Here is a 27,602-nt window from a genome sequence, read left to right as displayed (position 1 = left end):
AGAGAGCAAACCAGCTCTGTTGTAGTGATCTCTGCTACAGCTGGTAATAGATATGATAGACTGCTTGGTTTACAGCTGGCTTCATGTGGCCACCACAGAAAACTGTATGAGAAGAATCAGGTCATGAAGGCTGGGGAGTGGCTTTATTTAAAAAAAAAAAAAAAAAAAAAAAAAAGATAAATTAGACTCTGTCATGTTTGGAAACAGACCTTGGTACCTGTCAACAAGAGGCAGCTACAGTGATACAGTAGATGGTGAGGACAGTGTCTGTCCTGGAGAGCACCAGACAAACTCCAGGTGATGAAAAGTAAACGAAAGAAAAAAGGAAGTGGCTTAGATTTGAGTCAAAGAGAGAGAACACCATCAGGGTGTTGCTTGAAGATTTTGGTCCATTACCAAGCTTATTATTTTTTAGCAGTTGAAGACAAGTTTTGTACATGCATTCAATTTTATCAACATATTTATCAACATACTCAGGCATTTTTTCCTTTTAATGTAATTGCATGCAGGTTCCATTTGCCAGTGATCTGATTGGATATCTCTCTTTTCTTTTTGGTTTCTGTAGGATAAAATCATGGGTAGACAAGATGCAAGAAGATCTCGTAACATTAGCACGAACCGCAAGCGGAGTGGACCAGCTTGCTGCGGTGAGTAAGAAGACGCGCTTTAGATTGCAATAACTAGAAATTAAAGTGAAGAGTGTGTGTCATGTAAGCATTATGATTGTTTCATCTCAATATAGTAAAAAGATTTTGGGGAGTTAGACTCTGCAGTGGTTACTGAGAGAGAAATGGATAACACAGCCATCCATCAATTCACTCTCTTAATATTGCAGCATTTGTTCATTGCTAATATTTAATCAGATTTGCAGTATCAGACATAAGGCTTACCATTGTTGCAACACTTCCACCTGAAGCAAGTGCTTTTATGCTATATGTTTGTCAAATATGGTATCCAGGAAGCAACCATTCACGGCAGTGGAAAATTCTGCTCTCTATTAACAAAGGAGACTATTTTTCTGACACGTATTTCCTGAAATGAGGCAGCTTTTGGTTAGAAAAAATGTAGATGAGAATGAAAACTGCTTTTATTCAGCTGTTTGAATTTAACCCAAAATGTGTTTTGAGGAAGAATTTACAATTCTTCTGTCATTGAGAAGAAACTTCTGTGCTATTTTCCATTCATAAAAGGTAAAAGCACATCTGAAGTTACAGAAAAATGAAGTTGCAATTTGGAAAATGTAAGGATTACACTGCTTATACAACTTGGTGTGTATTCATCATGATCCAGTATGTAACCACGTGATCATACATTTCCCCCTCCCCATCCTTGCATGAATCCCATCGCTCCTTCTGTGAACTGATGAATCTCTGGGTTGACATAGAATGAAGGGAAATTTTGCTGTTACGTCTGGAAAAGAAGTTATTCTGTCAGCCAGCAAAAGCCCTTGGTGCTGGGGAGTTGAACCTGAAGGTCTAAGATGTGGTTTTCAGAGGTCATATTCTCCCCAAATGATCCACGAAATGAATAGTAGCTGTGTTTCAAAGACATTAAGAAACACACAGAAAAATCAGGTGTGAAGTTACTCTGATTTAACAGTGTATATTAATGTATTCCTTTGTCCTTAATGACTTTTTACGCAGACATCCACACGTCTCAAGTGTATCCTGCCCCAGAAGGACATTTTCTCTTTACCGACTGTAAAAGGAGGCTAGATGATTAGCTCAGATGTCCACGTTTACATTTTGGAAGCTTCAGTTTAGATGAGATCACCACTGTCCTATAGAAGGAAGGGCTGTGTCACTGCATGTATCTGAGGAACGTAAATGAGGATTGCAAAGATTATTTTCCTAATATTTGAGTGCTTCATATTGTAGCACAATTTAAGGCAGATGCTTTAGATGCACTTTTAAATCTTGGAAAACCCCAAACTGAAAACAAAATCTTGAAATCCTAACACAAAGCATTAGATTGATACACACATGGGTTTCCAGCATCGAATCTCCACAACACAGACATATCTATCACTTGAGCTTTCTGAGGAACCATAAGGTTTACCCAGCATGGAACACTGATGGAAGCTTTTGTAGGTGGATTTCATACATATCTGCTGACAGAGACAACAAGGCTTGCGATCGTGTCTCTCTCTCCAGATTTTGGTGAGGAGTTCCTGCTAAGAGGAGGGAGGGCCCATTTTCTCATCTGGGTTATGTGTGATCTGTTCTCCTCTGCATTTATGGTGTCTCTTTTTCCCTGCCATGTCCTCATTCAGCATCATACCTCCGATCCACCACTGGACTTTCCATTCCTTTCCATTCCTTTCCATTCCTTTCCATTCCTTTCCATTCCACTCCTGAAGTTCTATGTGAGCTACTTTTCATCTCTCCTCAACATATTCTATGTTTCTGTCTCAGTTTCTGCCGTTGCTGCCCGGCCAGTCTGCCTTTCTCCCTTACATTGACTTCTTATCCCTATTTTAGGATCTCTCTCCTCAGCATTGTGCAGTGCAGCACCTCTCTCTGGACTCTAGTTTGCCTTAACATTTCCCAAACGTTCTGTCCAGGTGTGTGTCCAGATTGTACCAATACTCCTATTGCATCTCTTCTCTTCCACAGGTATTTTTCTTTCTCTTTCTCACCTTTCGCTTCATTATTAGTTCTCAGTCACAGACCTATAGTTTTCTCCTGTATGCTTTTTTTTTGAGTGTTAATCTGCTTGAGGGTCAGAAGGCTCTACAGAGGGATCTGGACAGGTTGGATCAATGGGCCAAGGCCAATGGGGTGAGGTTTAATAAGGCCAAGCGCCGGGTCCTGCATTTCGGTCACAACAACCCCAGGCAACGCTACAGGCTTGGGGAAGAGTGGCTGGAAAGCTGCCCAGCAGAAAAGGACCTGGGGGTGTTGGTGGACAGCCGGCTTAACGTGAGCCAGCAGTGTGCCCAGGTGGCCAAGAAGGCCAACGGCACCCTGGCCTGTATCAAGAATAGCGTGGCCAGCAGGAGCAGGGAAGCCATCGTGCCTCTGTACTTGGCACTGGTGAGGCCTCACCTCGAGTACTGTGTTCAGTTCTGGGCCCCTCCCAACAGGAAGGACATTGAGCTGCTGGAGTGTGTCCAGAGGAGAGCCACCAAGCTGGTGAGGGGTCTAGAGAACAAGTCATATGACAAGAGGCTGAGGGAACTGGGCATGTTTAGTTTGAAGAAGAGGAGGCTGAGGGGAGACCTCATTGCCCTCTACAACTACCTGAAAGGGGGTTGTCGAGAGGTGGGTGTTGGCCTCTTTTCCCAAGGGAATAATGACAGGACCAGAGGAAATGGTCTAAAGTTGTGGCAGGGGAGGTTTAGATTAGGTATTAGGAAGAATTACTTTCCTGAGAGAGTGGTCAGGCACTGGGACAGCCTGCCCAGGGAGGTGGTGGAGTCGCCATCCCTGGAGGTATTTAATAAACATGTAGACGTGGCACTTCAGGGCATGCTCTAGTGCCCGAGATTGTTGGTTTGTGTCTGTTTGTGGGTGGGTGTGGTGTGTGGTGGGTTTTTGTTTGTGGTTGTTTTTTGTTTTGTTTTGTTTTGGTTTTTTTGTTGGTTGGACTCGATGATCTCAAAGGTCCCTTCCAACCATGAAGATTCTGTAATTCTATTTCTCCTTCCCTTCCAGTCTCTCCTCTCCTTATTCTTTGCCTGTCATTTTTCAGTCTGTTATCTCCTACTTCCATATCCCAATCTCATGCCCTTTGTTCTTCATTAAGTTTTCATCTTCTCTTTCTCCCACTGCTTAGAGCACAGAGGTGTAGACGTCACCTGAGAGACCACAGTAAGTCTGTGCTTTAGATGTAGAGGTGTGACGTTCTCTAGGAGTGATGCTCTCTGGTTGGAATACACCTCTGTGTAGGTTCTCAGAGTTTTAGCTGATAAAATCTCTGCAGTCACCTGCAGGTGCTTTTCAGGCTGAAATTTTTTAAACACCAAGGAGTAAAAGTGTATCTTTGAACATGTGTTGAGTTTTTAATATACAGTACAGGGGCAGTAGGATATTCCAAAGGGAAATGAGTTACAGAGGATTCTAATTTGAGCAAAACAATGAATTAACGTTTCAACCATTTCGCCTGGCATTTTCATGCAAAGACCACATAGTAAAATAGATAATAAAAAGCCAAGAGATTGACGCTGTCACTCTTTTTTTCCCTGAGGAAAATGTTAGTTTATGTAGTTAATATTCAGCAAACTTACAAGCTGCTAAAACAGTCTTACAATGAGAACTGCTGGGCAAACATAATAATATGTAATGCTACCAGCTATACTTAAAGTATACCGCAGTGACATTCACACTGAAGAAAAACATTAGTCTGTGAGTACTGTGGGTAAGTTACTTTTTGAAAGCCAAAATTTAGAGCATACTTTAAGCAAATAATATGTTATCTAAGAGGGTATCCAGAAGGTGGTCAATATGTGCTTGTAATCCTAGGATTAAAAGCATGAAAGGGGGATGTTTCCAAATATCCCTCCATATCAAAGCCGTTTGTTTGGCCTAAATTGCATTATGTCCTTCTCTAACCACAAGGTTTTAATTAGCTCTCTTGTCTGCAAGGGAGGATGCAAAGCCCTGCGAGGTGTGAGCCATGAAGTCTCTCCCTCTTTTTTCTTGTTTACAGGCTATTGCCACTTTCCCATTTTTGAATGGCATCCTTTTTATTCTGCTTGCTGCCTATTAACAGTTAGTCAGATCTCTTCTGAAATGAACCACAATTTTGGAAAATGGAGATTACAAGGCATTAAAAACAGCATGCTTGCACGCCTGTCACTTTTATTCACAGAACTTGCCTTCGGTTGCTCAAGCTTTAAAAATACTTAACAGTCAGAGTGACTTTTCGGCTTAGTTTTGGATTATTGCTTCTTCTAACTCCAGAATTGTTTAGGCCATGAGTGTAGTGCTTAAGTTTTTGGAAAACTTCAAAAAATAAATAAATTAGTTTGGTTTTTTTCTGTCCTTCCTCCCTCCAAAAGCAAAATGATTAATACAAAAAGAAGGAGCAGAGCGCTCCTATCATAAAACAGTTGACATGACTTTCTGTGAACAGCTGTAGTACCAGAGTGTCTAGAGTTGGAAAGTCGTACTTTGGCCAGACAGATTTTTTGGTCGGAGAAATGTCTTTCCTTGTTCTAGGCCAAGTGATGAGGTTAAAGCTCATAGCAAGAACGTATAATAGGTAATAATCTTTAAACAGCCTGGTCAGCCTCTTCCTGGACTCAGGGAAAGAAGTCTCACCAATTCAGCTGAAGTTACAATCTGTATTTGCTTCATACAGTTGAGTCTTCAATGAAGAACTCTAAAGTGTCCAAGATAGCTCTAAAAGTAGCACAATTACTACGTTCTCAGCTGGAGCGAAGGAGTTCTTCAAAAACCAGGGCTTTTTGAATTAACTGCTGTGCCATGCAAGTTTATGGTGTTTCCATAGCATGTTCAAGATGTCTCAGGGTTCATCAGTGTACGTGCTTGAGTATGCATTGGATGTCTCTGGGTCTTCTTGCTGCAGAAAATTATACTGCACAATGGTCTCTTCTGGAGAACTGTGAAATATTTTCTTCTGGCCATGATGGAGAGGCATAGAAGCACTACCTGAACTCTCAGTTAATTTGATTTTAGCCTGGGAAATCTTTTGACCAGAAAGAAAGTAAAACAAAATGTAATATGTACTTCCAAAGGAATAAAAAAATCAAATGTGAATCACCATTAAATGTAAGTGCGGGACTTGTTAGGTGAATAGCAGACCTTTTGAGATCAGTACCAACGTATAAGTGACTCGAAGCTCAAGAGCTATAAAGAGGGACTTCAGGGAGTTTGGAGGCTTAGTAAAGGAATATGGTGTGCAGGTGATTTTTTCGTCACTCTCTCCAGTGGCAGGCAATGATGCTGGGAGGAGCAGACGGGTCAAATCAGTCAATACATGGCTCCATGGCTGGTGTCGCCACCGTTAACTTTGGGTACTTTGATAGTGGGTTGGCCTGTACAGCACCGGGCTCGTTGACAGGAAATGGAAGATGCCTCTCTCAAAGGGGTAAGAATATTCTGGCCCAAGAGATTGCGGGGTTGATTGACAGGTCTTTAAACTAGATGTGAAGAGAGAGGGGGGTGATAACATCAGGCCTGTCCTCGAGGCTCCTGAGGCAAAACGAATCCGGGAAACACAGATAAAGCACCACAAAGGAAGGCCACCTGAAGAGCAACACGAAGGAAATGGAGCCATTCTAGCCAGTAAGTCAGCTCCATTGGGCGCCCAGCTGAAGTGCCTTTACACAAATGCACGCAGCATGGGGAACAAGCAAGAGGAGTTAGAGACATACGCACGCCTCCAGGGCTATGATCTTATTGGCATTACCGAGACATGGTGGGATGGCTCTTATGACTGGAGTGTTGGAATGGAGGGTTACAGACTCTTCAGGAAGGACAGGCTGGGCAGACGGGGTGGGGGTGTTGCCCCCTATGTCAATGACCAGCTGGAGTGTGTGGAGCTCCACCTGGGGATGGATGAAGACCCAACGGAGAGCTTATGGGTCAGGATTAAAGGGAGAACAGGGGCAGGTGATGTTACAGTAGGGGTGACAGGGAGGATGAGGCCCTCTATAGACAGATAGGAGCAGCATCACACTCGCACACCCTGGTCCTCATGGGGGACTGCAAACACCCTGATATCTGTTGCAGGGACAACACAACAGGGCACGTGAAATCCAGGAAGTTCTTGGAATGCGTTAATGATAACTTTCTTCTTCAAATGATCGAGGAGCCAACGAGGAAAGGAGCTGTGCTGGACCTTGTCCTTACCAACAAGGAGGGACTGGTGGGGGATGTCAAGTTCAAGGGTAGCCTCGGCTGCAGCAACCACGAAATGGTAGAATTCAAGATTCATAGGGCAGCGAGGAGGGTGTGCAGCAAGCTCGCTACCCTGAACTTCAGAAGAGCAAGCTTTGGTCTCCTGAGAGATCTGATTGGCAGGGTGGCGTGGGAGAAAGAACTGGAGGGGAGAGGGGCCCAAGAAAGCTGGTTGGCATTCAAGGATCGCCTCCTCCAAGCTCAGGAGAGGTGCATCCCAAAAAAGAAGTCAGGCAAAATAGCCAGCAGGCCTGTGTGGATGAACAAGGAACTGCTGGACAAGCTCAAGACTGAAAAGGAGGCCTAGAGAGGGTGGAAGCAAGGACGGGTAGACTGGGCAGAATATAAAGAAACTGTCCGAGTGGCCAGGAACCAGATCAGGCAAGCGAAAGCCCAGGCAGAACTAAATCTAGCCAGGGACACCAAAAACAATAAGAAAAACTTCTATAGATATGTCAGGGATAAAGGTAAGACTAGGGAAGTTGTGGGCCCTCTCCAGAAGGAAACAGGAGACCTGGCCTCCCAGGATATGGATAAGGCTGAGCTACTGAACAACTTTTTTGCCTCAGTCTTCACTGGCGAGGGCTCTAACCACACTGCCCAAGTCATGGAAGGCAAAAACAGGGGCTCTGAGAATGAAGAACTGCCCACAGTAGGAGAAGATCAGGTTTGAGACCTCTTAAGGAACCTGAAGGTGCATAAGTCCATGGGACCTGATGAAATCCACCCACGGGTCCTGAGGGAGCTGGCGGACAAAGTTGCTAAGCCACTTTCCATCATATTTCAGAAATCATGGCAATCTGGCAAAGTTCCCGCTGACTGGAAAAAGGGGAACATAACCCCAATATTCAAAAAAGGAAAAAAGGAAGACCCAGGGAACTATAGGCCAGTCAGCCTCACCTCTGTGCCTGGCAAGATCATGGAGCAGATCCTCCTGGAATCTCTGCTAAGGCACATGGAAAATAATGAGGTGATTGGAGACAGCCAGCATGGCTTCACCAAGGGCAAATCATGCCTGACAAATTTGGTGGCCTTTTATGATACTGCCACAGACTTGGTGGACAAGGGCAGAGCAACAGATGTCATCTACCTGGACTTATGCAAAGTGTTTGACACTGTCCCGCACGACATCCTGGTCTCAAAATTGGAAAGACATGGGTTCGATGGATGGACCACTGGGTGGATAAGGAACTGGCTGAATAGCCACACTCAAAGGGTTGTGGTCAATGGTTCAACATCCAATTGGCGGCCAGTGACAAGTGGAGTTCCTCAGGGGTTGGTACTGGGACCAGTGCTGTTCAACATCTTTGTCGGAGACATGGGCAGTGGGATAGAGTGCACCCTCAGCAAGTTTGCCGACGACACCAAGCTCGGTGGCGCGGTCGACACGCTGGAGGGAAGGGATGTCATCCAGAGGGACCTGGACAGGCTGGAGAGATGGGCTCATGCAAACTGCATGAAGTTCAGCCAGGCCAAGTGCAGGGTCCTGCACCTGGGACGTGGCAATCCCAGGCACAAATACAGGTTGGGCAGAGAATGGCTGGAGAGCAGCCCTGAGGAGAAGGACTTGGGGGTGTTGGTGGATGAGAAGCTCAACATGAGCCGGCAGTGCACCCTGGCAGCCCAGAAAGCCAACCGCATCCTGGGCTGCATCAAGAGAAGCGTGGCCAGCAGGTCACGGGAAGTGATTCTACCCCTCTACTCTGCGCTCTTGAGACCCCACCTGGAATACTGTGTCCAGCTTTGGAGTCCTCAACACAGGAAGGACATGGACCTGTTGGAACAGGTCCAGCGGAGGGCCATGAAAATGATCAGAGGGGTGGAGCACCTCCCCTATGAAGACAGGCTGAGAGAGCTGGGGTTGTTCAGCCTGGAGAAGAGAAGACTCCGGGGAGACCTCATAGCAGCCTTCCAATATCTGAAGGGAGCCTACAGGAGAGCCGGAGAGGGACTCTTTGTCAGCACGTATAGTGACAGGACAAGGGGTAATGGTTTTAAATTGGAAGAGGAGAGGTTTGGATTAGATATTAGGAAGAAATTCTTTGCTTGAGGGTGGTGAAGCACTGGAACAGGTTGTCCAGGGAAGTTGTGGATGCCCCATCCCTGGAAGTGTTTAAGGCCAGGCTGGATGGGGCTTTGAGCAACCTGGTCTAGTGGGAGGTGTCCCTGCCCATGGCAGGGGGGTTGGAACTCAATGATCTTTAAGGTCCCTTTCAACTCTAACCATTCTATGATTCTATGGTGTCTGATTTATTATGCAGTGTGGATGTAGATAAACAAGGAGAGCATATTTTTACTTAAGGTGCTTACATTCAACGTGTACTCAATTTAATGGAATCACGTTTAAGGAGAGGAATCTTCTCAGAGGAGAATTCCCTTTTCTTTGTTCATTGACAAATTTCTTACAGTAACTTGGAATCACAATCTTGTCATAGTGACTGAACACTTTTCCTCTTGCTTTTGCACATGTAATAGAGCCATTGTAAACCATTGCAACTTTCATTAATCACAATTTTTGAAAATATCTATATAGCGAGGATACATGATAATATACTCATGAATATTCCACATAGTGTTAAAAAAGAGAAAATATATGGTGGTTGTGACCCAAGCACAGGACCCTGCACTTGGCCTTGTTGAACCTCATACCAATGGCCACGGCCCATTGATCCAGCCTGCCCAGATCCCTCTGTAAAGCCTTCCTACTCTCAAGCAGGTTGACAGTCCCACCCAACTTGGTGTTGTCTGCAAACTTACTGAGGGTGCACTCAATCCCCTCATCCAAATCATTGACAAAGACATTAAACAGAACTGGCCCCAGTACTGAGCCCTGGGGAACACCACTTGTGACCGGCCACCAACTGGATTTAACTCCATTCACCACCACTCTTTGGGCCCAGCCATCCAGCCAGGTTTTAACCCAGTGAAGTGTATATCCGTCCAAGCCATGAGCAGCCAGTGTCTCCAGCAGAATGCTGTGGGAAAAAGTGTCAAAAGCTTTAATAAAGTCTAGGTAAACAAAGCACAGAGGAAACATGATCTTTAACTTATAGATGCGTTTACTCACTAATCGATATTTTATATTAAGAGAGAATCCTGATCCAAGCAAGAACTGAGCTCAGATTTTGATTTTTCTGTTTAGAGCTTTAACTCTAGATCATTATTCCTCTGAATTAGTTGTGGTAAATTACTACTTTGATGGTATGAATAAACACAACTACTAGTAACATCTCAACATAAGTTTAGTTATCGGTGAGATCAATCATGTAGTTCCTCTTTCTGCCCTTCAAGTCTTATTTATATTATCTGGGAATGGTCTCAAAATGGTCTTCCAAAATAATTTTAAAGTACATTTTTAAATTCTGCTTTTTTTTTGGACATTATTAGGGTTTAGGTGAGGTCTGGAGAACTCCAACTTGGATTTAATACCAATATATTATCCTCATTACAGTAATGCAAAGATTGCTTCAACAAGGCAGGAAGTCAGGATTCAAGATGCCAAAATACTCAGCTGGTTGAAAACTGGCAGAGCTCCACTGACATCATTGGATTACACTGATTTACGTTTGCTAAGAATCATGCCTAACAACATTTAATTTACAATTCAAGCAGGTAAAAAGTACTTTGAAAAAAACCTAAACAAACATTTCTACACAAGAAATAGAGGCTGTGGCTTTATCTTACTGCTGCTGTAGTTGCCCAGCTGAAAAGAGTATTGTTGCGTCCTTTCTATAATTTAACAGATTTTTTTTCTCTAGGAGAGCAAAGGGAATGTTTATAAGAAGGTGTTCCATATACAACTTGAGACTTGAAAGCAGGAATACAGGATAAACAGGAAAAATCTTTGTTAAGGAGGTGCAAGATGTCCAATGTGCTTCTTTAAATGTCTCTCAACAAAGACACAGTTTAGTATATGCCCTTTCATGTTATAACTATTGTGTTTTTTCAAAAAAAACCCCAACCCAGTCATGTAATTGTCCTTTCAACTTAAAAAGGTTCATGGAACTTTGTCTTATTTGTGAACTCTCTGTGCTGTCAGGCATTATGAAGCTGCTCTGGTGTAAATGATATGCAGTTTCTACAGAGCAAATAGACTTCTAGAGAAAAATAAGAAGGAATAGAGAGCAGCTTAATAGAATTTTAAAATCCATGTAGCAAAATAAATATTGAGGATGTATCAGATTTTGGTAGCTTAATTTAGTGGTAGGCATTTTGTCTTAGTAAAGACAAAAAGCTGCACACAAAGTTAAAAGTCACATTCTATACCTGTGCATAGTCACCTCAGCATGCAGTAAAAAATACATGAAGAGCCTACTGAACTACAGAATTAAGCAAATACCTAGTCCCATTTTGATGGAAGTATGCTCAACTTCCATTTTTATATAGACCTTTCACAGCAAAGGCCCATGACTAAGCTAATTGACAGCTCTTTTAATCTAATAAACTACAACAAGTGCGCTTCTGATTTCCAGCTCCTAAAATACCTCTAGGGACAGAAGAGAGGAGGGAGGGATCCCTGCAGTACCCAGAAAGGAAGACCTCGGAGCAGAGAACATGCCTTATAGCAATGCATGAGCTTGTCTGTTCCAAACTGATTGAAGAGAATCCTCTTTTACATAAACACTATATTAAAAATGTGTGTCCACGTTAAGAGCTTTGACGTGACAAACACTGGAGCTTCACTCTGACTGCTACGGCAAAAAAATGCCATCTTGTACTATGCAACCTTTCAAGCAATGGCATAATTGAACGAAACAGCAGATAGAGAGGCAGTTCCAAGGAAATCTAGTCTCTGAATCTGTTTCCTATTTGATACAATGCTGGAAAAACAATCCATGCATGATGTTCATAAGGCATGCTGTTATTGCAGTCCCAGGAGCTGTAGAGTGAACCCATATAGACTGACTTGGCCTTTAAATGATATTCGTACTGAGATAAAAACACCATTTCTTCCTCCAAAATGAAAGAGAGCTACATAAGGATATTTGATATATGGTGATGAGTTTCATTCACAGAATGAGTCCATCAGCAACTGTTAGATTTTTTTTTTTATTTATTTTATCTCTTGAATGCTGTTTTATAATAATTAGCTCTTTCTTGCTGAACACCCAGTGGAGGTTCTGCATGAGCACATTTCATCCATTGCTCAGTGTGAGGTCTATGTGCCTAATGCACAGATGGTGCAAGTCTGCTGAAGCGCTCAGATTGGCAGCAGATCCCCAGTCCATGCTTCCAGCTTTTCAGGTCTTGGATCAGCCTCCAGAGTTTAACTGAGATGAGTGACTTGTAAGAGAGACTGGTCTCTGATTTGAACTGCCCTGGAGCAGGGATGTTCAGGAAAGCTTCCTTCTGCCAGAAGGAATTATAACCTCAGGGTAATTTTCTGTTGGACTCATTGCAGATTTTAGCTAAGATAGTGTTGTGTTCTAGAGGCTTTACAGATAAAGGTATGCCACTAATTTATTAACTTACTACCTCTAGAAGCTGTCATATATAGCTTGCCTTGTTCTCCTCATTACCTGTACGGAGGTCTTTGCACGGGGAGGCTTTAACAGCTTACTTGAACTTAATGCAAAATTTGTATCTGCATGAGTTTTCCCTACTGTCATAGGCATCTGAAATTCCTGCTTCAAAAGGCCATGTGATAGACAAGTTAACAGTAAACCTTTTCATTCTTACTATTTTTCTCTATGATTTGCATGATATTTATGTGGCTCTTTATTTAAAGTCATAATTTTAAAGGGATAAGTTAATAAAGGCTTTATATAAATTTGATATTATTTATTTAAAAAATTAAGCTGAGCCATAGAATTGAAATTTCCATTTATTTTTACCAGTTTTTTTTTTTTTAATACTATGTTTATCAGGTTGTATTCAGTTTTAATAGGCTTTAGCCAAAGGCGAAGAGTTTTATATCTATCTCATGCTATTCTCTGATGAACTACCAGATGGACCTAGGGTATATATGGCTATGTTCCAGAATATATTAGGTTCACCCTTTTTAAGGTTGAAGTACTGGAGAGGTTTATGATTAAGAAAAATATAAAGAAGAAATGTGAGAACTTGATGTTTTTTTATTAAAAAGCTGGTTTAGGAATAAAAACCCCAATAAATACATTTGGTTTACATTTCTCTGGAGGTCTTGTCTGTGGACTTTGTGAGTCTGAATTTTATTCGAATGTTCTGATTGCTATAGATTCTGATGAGCTTTTCACTATTTTGACCCTGAATTTTAAGAGACTTTTTACTTCTGACTTATAAAATAATAATATATCGTTTTTTCATCCCTGAAAATGTAAAACATTACTAATGCCACAACACTTGTAGGCACAACTTGCATAACTGTAAAGCTGCTCTCTGTGTGCCCCGGGTGTACTTTCCAGTGCTTTTAGAAAGGAAAGCAAATGCTTAAATGAGTCGAATATGGGAATTAAGGAAACTTTCATATTCGATGAATAAATTTTGCCACCCAGTGAGATTCACTATGGCTGATCTCAAGTCAGAAAAATATTGTATCCTGTCTTTTCTCCTTTTGTCTCTTTTTGTTGTTCTCAATGGAACAAAAGACTAAATCACTTTTTTTTAACATCAAATGAGTGGTGCTAGTAGGTCTGTAAATGCAGTTTTCTGTGAAAATGTACTTTGTTATGTTGTTTTTCTAAGGAACAGAAGGGGAAAAACCTGAAAGCAAGGAAGCAGCTCTTTAATTTTCTTAAAATATCTTCAGAAATGTATAATAAAATAGATAGTTTATCAGAAAGTGGGACTTGACGAGTATGCTATGTATGAGGCCAATGCTCTGAAAAGTTCTAATTCTTTCTAAGCATAAATTGGCTATTGTACATTATTTACATTTGTGTCTTTTGCTTCATCTCTAAGGTGAGGACACCAGTTTGCTCTCTGAGTGGGGTGTAGTGAAAGAATTAATGTCAGTATTGCTTTTAGAATGGAATTATGAAGGGGTTGGTACAATGAAACATGGGCATTTCAGGTATTCATTAAGAGGGTGGAATCTATTTACCAGAACTAAAATAATGTATGAGATGCATTAGACTGGTTAGAGATTCCCAAAATACAGTAACAGGGTTTTCTTGTAATACAGTATTTATAAAGAGATGTCCCATTTGGGATGTACCACTGCCACTGCTGTGTTCTATGTGCAACCAAATACCAAAGCTGCAGGCATTAAAAATAGAATCCTCCAAACTGAATTCTGTTGAGTTCACACATTGCTAACCAATGTCGAGATGTCAGGAAAATTAAATCACTTTTAGAAATGCAAACTGGGAAATTTGAAGACACATCTGCAAGTTCTCTTTGTAATCCAAATGGAAATTAAGAGATTGTCAAAACACAGGGAGCCTCATTTATTATTTGCAGATGCTACTCTCCCTCTGTTCCCTTAGCAATAAACTGGCATTTTGAAGAGTTCCTACTTGCAGCAAGCCAAATCAGCTGTAAGTCACTAAGAATAGGTGGCTGCATTAACAAAGCTTGCTCAGGCTCAAGGGAAGGGGTGGCCTAATATTACCATAGTTTTAATTACTATTTGACGATCAGGATAATCTTTGAGCAGAGCACTGTTCTTGGTTCATTTATAACTTTCCATTAGCTTTAACACTGTCCTATTGGTGCTTATGTTCAGACAGGTTTTGTAGAAACTGAGAGCAAATCAAAGATTTTCCTTAAAAAAACCCCACGCACCAAAACCAACAAAACCCTGAACATTATAGCTAATCAGTTTCCAAGTCCTGTGATTAGTAAAACACCAAAAAGACTCTGCTAGTTCCCCATGACTTAAAATTATGTTTGGAGAGAGAGTCAGTAGGTGTTAAATTGCATTAAGAGCATGTGAGGCAGCACAAAATTTCCTATGAATAAGTGAGTTTGAAAAATTACATAAGTGCCTGCCTCAAAATATGCCAGAAATGCAGAAGAAACACTTTCTTCCTATTGTTGTTCTTCTGTTAAAAGAAAGATTCACTTGTACATGTTGTACTCATCACGACTTGGGATTTTTGAGTTCTCATCTGGTCTCAGCTAAAAGCCTGAGCTAAAACTGCTGTGAAACCAATAAATGATGTAGTCTTGTTATTTAATATTGTATTGCTGTATTGTATGAAATAAAATTGAATGTCTTTAAATACATTTTTCTTAACAAAGGAGGACTTTTAGATCTGTTTTTGATGCTTGTACAATAGCAGAGGTACAAAGCTGAACTCATGTTTTGTGATGGTTTGAATACAAAGTGGTGATTACAAAAATTACTTCTTAATTTTCAAGTCCTCTAGACTACTTTGTTAATTATCAACAGTCAAAAGTGTCTGATGATTCCATCCTACAGAGTGTCCCAGATTATCTCCTTTCCTTTGAGTAGGCACCTGAGTGGGCCAATTGACTCTGGCACTGCTTATACTCTCTGTGCTGTTAACTGAGGTGTAAGTGTTCCCAACATCTTGCAGAATTCAGCCTGAATGTATTACTTAAGAATGAACTCGGTCTGATAAATTTTCTCCTAATGTGCACATCACTACTATGATACATTATGGTTTTCAAAACATCAGCTGCCCGGTCACTTGTCACCCCAGATCTTTACAGCAGTCAGTGATCAAGCAAGTGACTCTGAAAAGCAACAGATACAGTAACTATTGGGGTGGTTTTTTCCTTTGTGTTGTTGCCATGAATTTCAAGAATGAAGGCATCTGTGAGTTGCTAAGGAGCAGCTGTAATCTTATTTATACATTATATATAGCAGAGAGTAAGACATATTTAAAATACCCAGACTGATTTCTTTGAACCTACAGAATGCTCCTTGGGAAGGAGCATTTTTCAATGTGTTCCGCAATGGATTGCTGGTGATTCAAAGAAAAGAAATGTCTTGTGAGGAAAAAAAAATTCTGGCATGTATTAGAAACAGAAAGTATTAGTATAACTTTGGAAGTGGGATATGGTAGGAAGAAGATAGAAATTGCTCCCCCTGGGCAGATTATATAGTTGTTTGTGACTACTAAATATTTGAGTTAAAAGTAAAAAACTACCATAATAAAAGGTTAGCAATAATAATCACTCACATGATTGGAGTGGTTATTTCTGTTTTCTGACTTTTTCTGCTGCCCAGATCTCTTCTGTCAAACAGCCCTCCTCCTCCACTTTTTTCATGTAAATGAGAACATAACGTGTAACTTCATGGCACTCCTAAAGCCAAAAAATAAAATTAGTGAATATCTGAGTGTTATTAGTTGATATTTTGTTAGCTAAACAAAGTTATTAAAACTGAAGCTGTTTGTGATTCTCTAAAACGTGGAATATTGTTGATATCATTTTGTCAAAATATTTGTTTTGAAAATTTTAACATTACCCAAAATTTCAGTAAGCAGTGTAGTTCTATGTTTTCAAGCTAGATGATTCTTTCCTCACCAGCATGAAATACTAAGATTTTTTTTTGGCTCAGTCTGTGTGATTTTGTTTTGGTTGGAGAAAGGGAGAATGGAGAGCAGTGAATGAGCTCAGAGCTGAGCAACAACCTGGACCAAGTTGAAGTACATATATAAATTAGGAAAACCCTTAAGTTATCCCATTAGCTACATTTTTATTTAATATTGATATGTTGTTTTCATTTTGTTTGTTTGGTTGTTTTTTTACATTTTACTTCAATCAAGAATTGTAAGGCAGCTCTCTTTAGTCTAGATAAAAGTGAATAGAAATCATAGAATCATAGAACAGTTTGGGCTGGAAGGGACCTTTGAAGATCATCTAGTCCCACTGCCCCTGCAATGATCAGGGACATCTTCAACTAGATCAGGTTGCTCAGAGCCCCATCCTACCTGACCTTGAATGTTTCCAGGGATGGCACATCTGTCACCTCTCTGGGCAACCTGTGCCAGTGTTTCGCCACCTTCATTGTAAAAGAATTCTTCCTTGTATCTGGTCTAAATCTACCCAATTTTAGTTTAAGGCCATTACCCCTGGTCCTATTGCAACAGGCCATGCTAAAAAGTTTGTCCCCATCTTTCCTGTAAGTCCCCTTTAAGTGGTGAAAGGACACAATAAAGTCTCCCCGGAGCCTTCTCTTCTCCAGGCTGAACGACCCCAACTCTCAGCCTGTCCTCATAGGAGAGGTATTCCATCCCTCTGGCAATTTTTGTGGCCCTCATCTGGACCCACTCCAACAGGTCCATGTCTTTCCTGTGTTGAGGGCTCTAAAGCTGGAGGCAGTACTCTGGTCTCACCAGAGTGTAGTAGAGGGGCAGAATCACCTCCCTTGACCTGCTGGCCATGCTTCTTTTTGATGCAGCCAAGAATATGATTGGCCTTATGGGCTGCGAGGGCATGTTGCCAGCTCATGTCCAGCTTTTAATCCACCAGTACTCCCAAGTCCTTCCTGGCAGGTTCAGGCTGGATATTAGGAAAAATTTTTTCACTGAAAGGGTTATCAAACATTGGAATGGGCTGCCCAGGGGGGTGGTTGAGGCACCATCCCTGGAAGTGTTCAAAAGACAGGTTGACGTGGTGCTGGGAGACATGGTTTAGTGATGGTGTTGCATTTTGTTGTTTTGTGGGTGTTTATTTTTGTCAGTTAGGTTGATGGTTGGACAAGATGATCTTGAAGGTCCCTTCCAACCTAGAAGATTCTGTGATTCTGTGAAAATGAATTCTTATTCCTTGTTATTTGGGTAGTCTGTGTAAAACACGCCAAGACCACAGATCCAAAGCACAGATAATTTATTACTCTCAGGAACTTTTTCTGAGTGTGATAAAACATGAGGGCCATTTGAAGAAAATGTCAATGTTACAGCGGGCCCCAGTGCCTGCCACAATGTAGCAAGAGCCCTGCAATGAAGGTGCATCTTTAATTCTCTCTCAATTTGTATAAAAATGTTTGACTTTCCCTCACGAATCTTACAGAGAGCAAAGTCAATGTCTCTTTGTGGGAGATGTATAAATGTGTCCTTGAAGGCTGAGTGGAGAGGGGCATGTTCTGCTGAGGAGCTGGCAGTTTTTCCAATCTTTACTGCATTCAACTATTGTCCTTCTCGTGTTGTTTCATCCTAATGTGACTCTCCCCATGATGTTCTCTCCCCTAAAGCCTTGCATTTCATTATACTAGAATAAATATTCAGCATTTAGAAAACAATTTTAATACATCCTTGCCTGAATGAAGAAGTACATAGCTACTGAGTTCAGAGAAAAATGGAAGTATTTTTTGTTCTATGACCTTACAGATTTTACTTAGTCATGACATATGGCTTTATTCTGTGAGAAATGGTAGGGTTTTGCTGACAATTTGGAGAGCTTTTAGCAAAACATTCACAGTTAAAGTACTAAAAATGATTTTAGACTTAAAATCAACCGAAACTTGCATTCAGTTTAAAGCAATTTAATAAAACATATTCAAATTAGCTCTTCTTAACAAGCCATGGAGCCTGCCAAATTTTATTTGGAAAGATGAATGAGCACACCTTTGCCGATAAGTCCCTTCATGCCTATTTGAGATGAGCTTTTGTTAATTTTGTTTGACTGCTAGGTGGGAGGAGGAAATGTTTGTCACGGGGTGCCAAATCCTGAAGCGTGTAGCATTTCCCCACGTGTTCTCGCGCTGAACTGCTGCAGTGCGATGGCTGAATTAAAGAAAAGGGGAGCAGGCAACAAATAAATTATGCACGCACCTCTTAAATAATTAGTAAATATTTCTTACACTCTTCCTTGGTAGTTGAGACGGCTCTCATGCTTCAGGAAAATAAAGAAGTGTGTGAAGTTCTGGGTTATTTCTGATGCCTTTTGTTTAGGAGCTTGTGGGATCAATCTTCCACTGGCAGTAGAAACAGGGGCGTTAGGTGCTCCAAGCCCTGACATGGGGTAAAGCGAAGAGGAGGAGAAAGAGTCACTGACTCAATACTATGTGGGGTCTTGTGCAAAACACAAAGGGTTTTTTGGGGGGGAGATTGGTTTGAATTTTATTACTTTTTTTAATCACTGACTGATAGCAGCTTGTGAAGCCAGCCTCAGAGTCAGGCTTTCTCAGTGGTAGGACCCACAATGCCAGTTATAAAGGTTTTAAGCTGAAATATGAATAGGACTCCTGTCTCTTGCAGTGGTGATCTCCTTGTTAAACGATACAGGCTTTTGAACTATTCTGACAGTTGGTGGAGAAGAAAAAAAATGAAAATGTTTCTTTTTTTTCCCTACAAATGTACCTACTAGACCACGCTTTGGTAGTCGGCAGCTTTCGAACCATTCAAGCCTGGAGGTATGGGAACAAGGAATGGGGTCTGTGAAAAATTTATGTGCTTTCCAATTTGGGTTTATAAGACCATATGTTTGCTATATGATTAGATACAGGGATGAAAGCACAATTTTTGCATCCAGGTTCTCAAACCATTACCAGTATGGCTTACTGTAACTTTGCTCTAGAGTGAAAAATTAACTCCAGTGAAATATTGGTACTGCGTTTCTGGTTGGTGGGGTGCAAAATCATGGCTGGGTGGATGCAGTGCACGATCACATTAGCTTCCGCTGAGGCTGTTGATCACAGGACTATTAGAAACCGTGTTTCAGTTAAGTGCTTAAAGATATCAAAGAATCACCACTACAGCACTCGCCCTTGTATAGCTGGTCAGTGTGGTCTCTGGCTCATCCCTATCATCCATCTGCCCCAAACCTGCAGAACTTGGGCACATACTTGCCTGTGCCCCTACTGTGTATTTTGTTTGCTTGTGGCCTTCTTAATGTTTGTTTAAAATATTGAATGAAAAATTTAATTACGATGAAATGGCATTTTTGCAATGAACTATTATTTTCTCCAGATTTTAAGATTTTTTTGCCTAATAGAAACTCCCAAATGAAAAGGGATTATATTTAAATTGTCTTAGTCCTTTCACCATTGAGTAGCCAATGAAAAGCAATTGCATGAACAAATTTGAAAAAAAGAGAAACCAGGAAAAATCTGGATCATAGAATCATAGAATGGTTAGAGTTGGAAGGGACCTTAATGATCATCAAGTTCCTATCCCCCTGCCATGGGCAGGGACGCCTCCACTAGAACAAACCAAATATTTTCACAAGGAAAATAAATGCATAATTTAAAGCAATCTCTTTTTATTATTTAAAAACTTCAGTGAAAGTTATTTTACAGTTTTCTAGCCTATTTGCAAATATTCTGTAAGTTTACTATCATTTGATGCAGGTGTATTACACATAGTCACAAGTGATGTTTAAAGAATTTGGCACTACTTTTCTTGTCAAAGAATAAGACACAAACATCTGGTAACATCCATTTTCTAGTGCCTGGTCCATACATGATCAGGGTGAATATTTGCTGATGGTGGGAAATCTGATAGTTTTGCCAGGTTTGATGTTCACTCCAATTTAGATGCTTCTCTGAAATTTCCATTCCTGATTCAAACCATTTGAACCTATAAAACTAATTTCAACTCTTGCCTTGCTTGTAGGACTGTAGGGCTCTTCTGGTCACTACAGTCAATTTAACTCTGAATTCCACTGCTAACTGTGCAAATTTTGTCTGTTTCAGAGAAAAATGTAAGAAATTCTGTAGTGACCAGTTGTAGGATAATTTTTAAAAAAATTATTAACTGGCCTGTAGGCACTGTCTACTATTAAGATCTGTCCTAAAAAAAAAAAAAAAAAAAAGGAAAAAGATTTTGGGTTATTCCTGAGATAAACTTTCTGTGTGGTAATTTTGAAAATCGAGCACCTCAAATATAAAATCAAGCACCTCCAACCACCCAAAATATAATCAGAGGTTCATTAGAAACTATCTTCTTTCATAATGGTTTTCTGCTCATGATGCACTGAATTTTTCAAATAATTGCTCCTCTATGAAGAATCCAAGCCTATTCCAATTATTCAGTTACTGGTGGAAAGGAAAGACTGTACTTCTGAAGGAAAAAAAACAAAACCCAACATGTGTTTTGAGTGTGCAAAGTGATGAAAACCTATGACAGCTTATGAGACAGGCCTGACAAAAAATTGCATCTATAACTGTAGTTGTCAGAAATTTATTTGTGATAAATAACCATCAGCTACAAACGTCAGAGCCATATTTTGGTGAGTTTCTTTAAGGTCTCCATAGCTTTAACCCAAGAAACCTGGTGGGGCTGAAAGACTCAGTCTGCTCTGCAGTTTCTCGGTTCCCGTGCTGGATGGCAGCCAGTGCATTAGTGCTGGACCCGCTTCTGCCTGTGCCTGGAATTGCTCCCTGGGAGACAGCGCAGTCCCCACCAGGCAGCGTTGCGGAGAGGCAGAGTACTTGAGTAAACTCAGGCCATCTGTTGGTTGCATAAATTAGTTTTCCCCATTTGCCCATCTAGCCACAAGGTATCCACTTCTTTTTTTTCTTTTTATCCTCCCCCTCCCCCCCCAATAATATGTTTTTTCTTTATTCAGTTCTAGTAGGACAGAGGTGGGCAAATGGATTTCTTCTTCTTTGCTTCTTGCTGTTGCTTGCATTTCATTGGAGTGGCTTTGTTTAACAAATCAAATTATCTCCTTTATATAAGCATTCTGCTTTGGAAACAGTTAATGGCTCCTCACCAAAGATAACCTTTGTTCATGAAGAGAAACACAATTATAGTTCCTTTCCCCTCTTTCCCCCTCTTTTTTCCTCTTCCTTTTTTCCCCATTTCAAACTTTTTTCTTTTCCCTTTTTTCTTCTTTTCTTATTTATTTTTTCTTCCTCTTCCTCTTTTTTCCTCATGAATACTAACACTATAATATGAATAGATAAGGGACAAAACTGATTACATTAGCATAAGTAAAGTGATTTTCTTCAAACGGTGTGTTTGTTGTTCAGCATTCAAGGAAGAATTAAATTCAACAATAATTATTTTATTTCAACTTTTTTCATTTTAAAGAGTCTCCATTTTACTTTTCCCTCAGCAGTCTATGGGAATCAGATTCCTTGAGCATTTAGCAGTTGAACAGTCTGTCACCAGAAGCAGTCAGTTTGGAAGATTTGTGAAATGATTTTTAGTGGCACCTTCTACCTCTCAGACAAAAAGGTGAAGCATTTCTTTCACAAAGCATGTTTGGATTTTCCTAGCAGTAGCCTTTCTGAAGCTTTCCCCTAAGAATAGAGGACATCTTGATGCCTGTTCTGTCAAGTCGCTTTGCTTATTTTGAATGTCTGTTGCCATTTTGATTTATTTCCCATTTTTCCTCTTGCAGATTTATTTGAGAAACAGAGATTTGTATACTGTAGAAGCCAACAACCCTCGTCAGCTAGTGGAAATTGCAGCCAGAGACATTGAAAAACTTCTGAGTAACAGATCTAAAGCCTTGGTGGTGAGTACTGATGGCTTAGGTTTTCTATTTAGCATTAACAAAAACAATAATTATTATTGAAACATGCTTTTATTGTTATTTTTGTTGTCTGTGCAGTTACGGGCAGTGTCAGCCTGATGTGTACAGAACATGACATGTAGATAGATGGCTCATGACTTCATGGTAGAAAATGAACTCATTAGTTCGTTGGCATAGGGCAGATGCTTATAATATTGACGGACAGATTAGGAACCACGGCCAAGTAATAAATCAAGTTATAAATAGATTGGAAAGTATTCCTCTAAGTGACGCACATGAATGTTTATGACTTGAAGATCACTGTACTCCACAGTCAGTAGTGATATTGGGGAAACAAGAAGTAGAGCTTTTTTTAAAATGTGATTTAAAAATAATGGTATCTTTGAAGTCACGATGTTCATTTTGGTATTATTGCCAACTACATCTGTTGATATTTGGTCTCCGTCTTTTCAGTTATTCAGTCTTTCTTGATGGTAGCAACTAATTTTTCCCCTTCAACAAATGTAGCCATGTGTGAATCAGAGTAATTTCCATATCTATTCTATTTCTGACTTGCTAATTTAATCTGTGTTTCAATCATGTTTTGTATCACTAAAGTTAATGCTGAACTATTAGTGTGAACACCATGCTGCATTGTAACCTCATGATTCTTTATGCTTTAAATAAGAAGTAACTATCTTTAAAGTGCTTTTGCCAGCAATCCCTTTCTCTTCTATCATGTAAGATGCCAAACCTGGGTAATTTCTTCTTTTTCATTCCTCCTCACATCACTCTGACTCGTATAAGAGCTTAGAGTGCTTTTCAGAAGATACTGAGCAAACACGCACAGGGGGATCCAGATGAATTCATAAACATGCTTTTTACAGAGTAGAGCTATTAGAAATACGTTTAAAGGATGGAACAGCAGGCTGGGATTCCCTGAGCAGTTACATATCCACATAGACTTGCAGATGAGTTTGGTCATGTCATTTAAAGTGAAAGAAAGAGAAAAGAGGGATTAATTCACCTAACTGTAGACATACACTCAGCTGGTCGTCCTAAGCTCCCTTTTTGTTCAGTGGAACAAAACAGGCACTTCTCAGTCAGGACTGACCTGACATGTTCTGAATAAGACTTCAAAATGGGATGAACTACAGCCCAGAAGTACTGACTTCTCTCTTTCTTTATCAGAGGAGCCTCGATGTAAATGTCTATACTGGAGGTGTGTAAAGTTGGAGGAGATGAGTCCCACCCAAGCGGTCCTTTTATCAGTAGTTTCACACAGCTGAAGAATCAGTCTGAGAGTGAAACTGCTGCTGCACGCTATCCTGAGGACTAGCCTTCTTCTAGGCGGTGAGACTTTGCTTAGTCACTTGTCCGTGCATAGGTACCACAGGAGGTACCCATTTCCCTGCCTTTTCTTCTTAGCAGGAGTTCACTCTTCCAGTTCCCATAGCTTCCCTAACACAACGTACATCAGTGTTATCTGGGCTGAAGCTTCTCTGCTTCAGTCAAATGAATGTAAAATAGATGCAATTTTTTTGTTTGTCTTCCTGTTTTAACTCAGTCGGCAGATGTTTATGTAGCACTCTGTGGACTCTGTATTATTATTATTGCAAAATATTATAAGTCATTTGCAGAACTTTGTGAACACACCAGTTTTTCCACTATTTTCCCATCAACCTATACAGGTCTGATGTTTTTAAGTTATCACAGCCAAGTCTTAGATTTTCTTGAGACTCAAGGTTAATGTGTGTGTGTCTGTGGTGCTTTGATCTTAAAACTTTAAGAAAATTAAGTAAGCGACTCATGCTTACTTTAGAAAAGATTCCAGAACAGTTTTTCTGTGAATGTGGAAGAAGAAGGGTGCCTTCCTCAATTTAGGCAAGCCCATGGTCGCTGTTTGAAAAGGGTAATACAATTCAGTTCCCTGACATAAAAGAAGATTAAAATAGGGAAAGGGTGTTCCTTCAGTCCAGTTTCAATCTCTCTTTTTTTTTTAAAAAAAAAAAAAAAAAGAAGTTTTGTAGTTTTCAGAACTTTTCAGATAATTTTAAGTGATCAGGTCAATGCATCTTAAATGAAAATAAAAAGTCCTCCAGATGTATTAGTGGCTAAAGACTTACAACTTTAAAACCAATTTTATTATTTTGGTGGATGTGACTCATGATGATGTCTTTAATGCTTGAGGTTGCCATTACTGCCAGCGCTGGAGAGAATGTACAATACTTATTATTTTTAGCTGCATGCCATCATTTCAGGATGCATACCAGCAAGACTTCTTCATGACATCTTTATTAATTGCGCCACTTCATTGCAGAGTGAAATTCATCCCCCAAAAGGTGGAAAATACTCCACACATACACTTCACACAACTGAATTCGATTTGCCATCCTTTAAATACTGACCAGTGATGCTTCTCTAGTGTTGGAACATCTCTAAATTGTTTTTTAATTATTTTTTTTTAAAATTTTTATTGCCTGAAAATCACCAGAATTTCCAAACATTAATTACATGACTACAACACACACGTAAGATCGTTTTTGCATCCAAGTGACTGAAATGACCTATTGAAACATTCCTGTACTCAAGTCCAGAAAGGACAGAGCTGACTTACAGAAGTTGTCAGGTTTCAGATATTTGCCTTGGAAAACCTTCTGTGAACTTTGTGCACTTTTAATGTCCTAATTATACATATATATTCCTAATTTTATATGTATAAATATATATATGTATTGGGTAACCTACTGTGCTTTTTTTAAGCAAATGATATATAATTTCTCTCTATACATCCTAGTTTGGTTTTTTGCCTTTTTTTTTTACTTCTTTAAAAAATATTTACATACATTTTAAAAATAAGAATTTATCAAAACTGCTTTCTTCAAAACAGCTTTTCAAGGATCGTTAGTCATGGATGGTTCCTGAGAAAACTTACTTTTCCTTTTGTATCAAATGCCAGACGCAGCCAAAGCCAATGTAAAAATTACTCAGTGTTGAGTAAGCTTTTTAATATCATTTTCCTTGTTTGATTTAGCTTCTGATTTCTGATTCAGACAATTTTCTCAGCCATTATCAAGGTTAGCTGTTCTGGGAAGTTCTGTTGTTGTTTCTGTAAAGACATGTATTTCTGATGTATATTCATCTACCCAGAGGCTTAGTCTGACTTAAAAATTAAAAAAAATAAAAAAGAGGAAAAGGCCTAAAAAGCATTACTTAAGGGGAAAAATACCCTTTAATTAATCTTGGTCCTAGGCAGATCTCTTTGCTGACTCATATTCTGCATTCTTATTAATTTTGGATCACTTCATGTTGCTTTCTCTTGTACTATCACCTGACCTTAAGAGCTCCTAAAGGCTTAGATATTTATACTGGCTTTTCTCTTTCTAGTTATCCCAGATTTATATCAGACCTTTCAATTACTTCTGATTTTAAACCTTCCTCTAGATTATTTTTATACACAGGAGACACTAATTTATTGTCTCCTGCATCTGAACTATTACTTTCTACTAAGTGAATTTCTTCATCTTCCATATGTATTTCTCTATCTTCTTTTTTCAGGCATTTTGTAAACTTTATGTAATGAAGCTGAGTTATTTATCTGAAATTTAGGTTTTCTTAAATCTACTGGGTCACATTTTCTCTGAAATCAGGAGTGGAGCTGAATGGAACTGTTACTAATGACTGCACAGAGGGTTTTACTGTTGGGGCTAATATGACTCAAAGTGTTAATTAAGACCTGAATCCTGAAAAGAATATGATGCAAGAGGATCATGCATCCTCCAGTGATGCCATGAGGAAGGTGCAAGTTAATGACATCAGCAGTGTCATTGTGCAGAGACTAGCATAACCCAGGGATGCCATGAGTTTCACTAGGCATGCTACACAATCAATCTTCGGGCAAGGTTATAATAAGCAAATATTAGTGATGACTTTTCTAATAATAACTTGGCTTCCCCTGAACTGCAAGAGCACCTTTAAATGAAAAATAATTCTTGCATTCCAAATTATTACTGTGTTCTCATGTAACTTTGTGCTAGAAAACTCTCTAGCCATGACTTAAGGGTAAAATTAATTAGTGGTTCTGTGCATTACAAACAAAAGGCTTGAGTAACATGGAAAAGCTTTGTGATTTCATTTCTGGTTTATATGAGGCAAGATTGTGATGTAAATCTGGACAAAGATGTCTTGTCCCACTGTAAGGAAAAAAGTCTATTTTTGTTTTTTTCAGGTATATGAATTTTTGTTTGGGAGAAGCTTAAAAAAGGTAGCTGAAATAGATACCTAGCTGGGGAAGATGAAAGGGGAAAGTCCTGGCCTGAACTCAGAGGGCTTTCCTGGGTAGCTATTACTAGAAAATATTGGACATAGAATAAAAAGTTAGGATAAAAAGAAAATGGAGAATTTTCTAGGAAAGTGTAGCGGAGGGAGAGAGTGTTATGAGTAGTAAGGAGAGATACAGGCAACAGCCTTATAGTCATGGATGTGAAAGATTGTCTTGTAGTACAGCCTGTTGTTCAAATAGTGAACGCTTCTTTTTTGGTTTACTATTGTTTTATTTACTATTGTATATGTGCCTGGCCTAAATGTACTGAACACACACTATTTCAATATTGTGGATTTTTCATATGCATATAATAGAATTACAGAATCATAGAAGGTTTGGGTTGGAAGCGACCTTAAATATATGGTATGCAGATGGTCCTGTGAGGAGCAGGGAGTTGGGTGTGATGATCCTTATGAATCACTTCCAACCTGAGATATTCTATGATTCTATTGTATTATGAGCAAGTTAATATTCTGTCTCTATGTATCTTGCTGAAAGGTGGTGCTGTGCTACCATTGCAATCTGCATTTCCAGGTATGCAATGGAAGACAGGGGGAGGTTTCATGGAAAATGTATCCTACAGTAACTATGGGCAAAAATTACAAAGGTTCTTGGACATTTTCCAGGTACACAACCTTTCCAAGAATACCAACAAATGGTGTGCCTGGCTTATTAGGCAGTCTGGCACCTAAACTGATCATTTTCACTGGAGTTACCCTCTTTTTTATAGTTCCCACCCCATTCATCCCTACGATAGCTTTCTGGAGCTATGTAGATCATGATAATAGATAATAATCTTTCAGTTCAGACGGAAACTAAAAAAAAGCTTTTCTGTGTACGAGAAAGTGAGGATACTTGTATTTGGAAGATACTATTATTTATTTGATGAGTATCATTAGAAATGCTAAATAAAATACCTGACAGTGTAATATATTTATAAAATACGATTTGAGAGCTTACAAATATTTTCTCACTGACTATATAAAAATAAACACTTTAAAATCCATTAATATGCGAGATGGACTCAATATATATTTCTTTATTACTCATGTAATATGAATGATCTTAAGCTGTGCAAAGATCCTAACTCTTGTTGGCACAGTTTAATATTTAAA

The 27,602-nt window shown here is 39.8% G+C and overlaps 1 protein-coding gene across 6 annotated transcripts in view; it reads left to right on the top strand.

Moving 5' to 3' along the window:
• The window catches only part of CACNA2D1 (calcium voltage-gated channel auxiliary subunit alpha2delta 1), a 420,472-nt gene that overhangs the window by 57,407 nt on the left and 335,463 nt on the right, over window positions 1-27,602 (top strand). For all 6 annotated transcript variants that reach the window (XM_074144315.1, XM_074144313.1, XM_074144316.1 and 3 more), the window contains exons 2-3: window positions 566-647; window positions 22,050-22,166. In XM_074144315.1, coding sequence (XP_074000416.1) covers window positions 566-647; window positions 22,050-22,166 — 199 coding nt within the window. The remainder of the gene's footprint in view (window positions 1-565; window positions 648-22,049; window positions 22,167-27,602) is intronic.

Source organism: Numenius arquata, chromosome 2 (assembly GCF_964106895.1).
Source record: "Numenius arquata chromosome 2, bNumArq3.hap1.1, whole genome shotgun sequence".
NCBI lineage: Eukaryota > Metazoa > Chordata > Aves > Charadriiformes > Scolopacidae > Numenius > Numenius arquata.
Note: the sequence above shows the minus strand (reverse complement) of the source record. Positions and strands in the feature narration are given on the sequence as shown.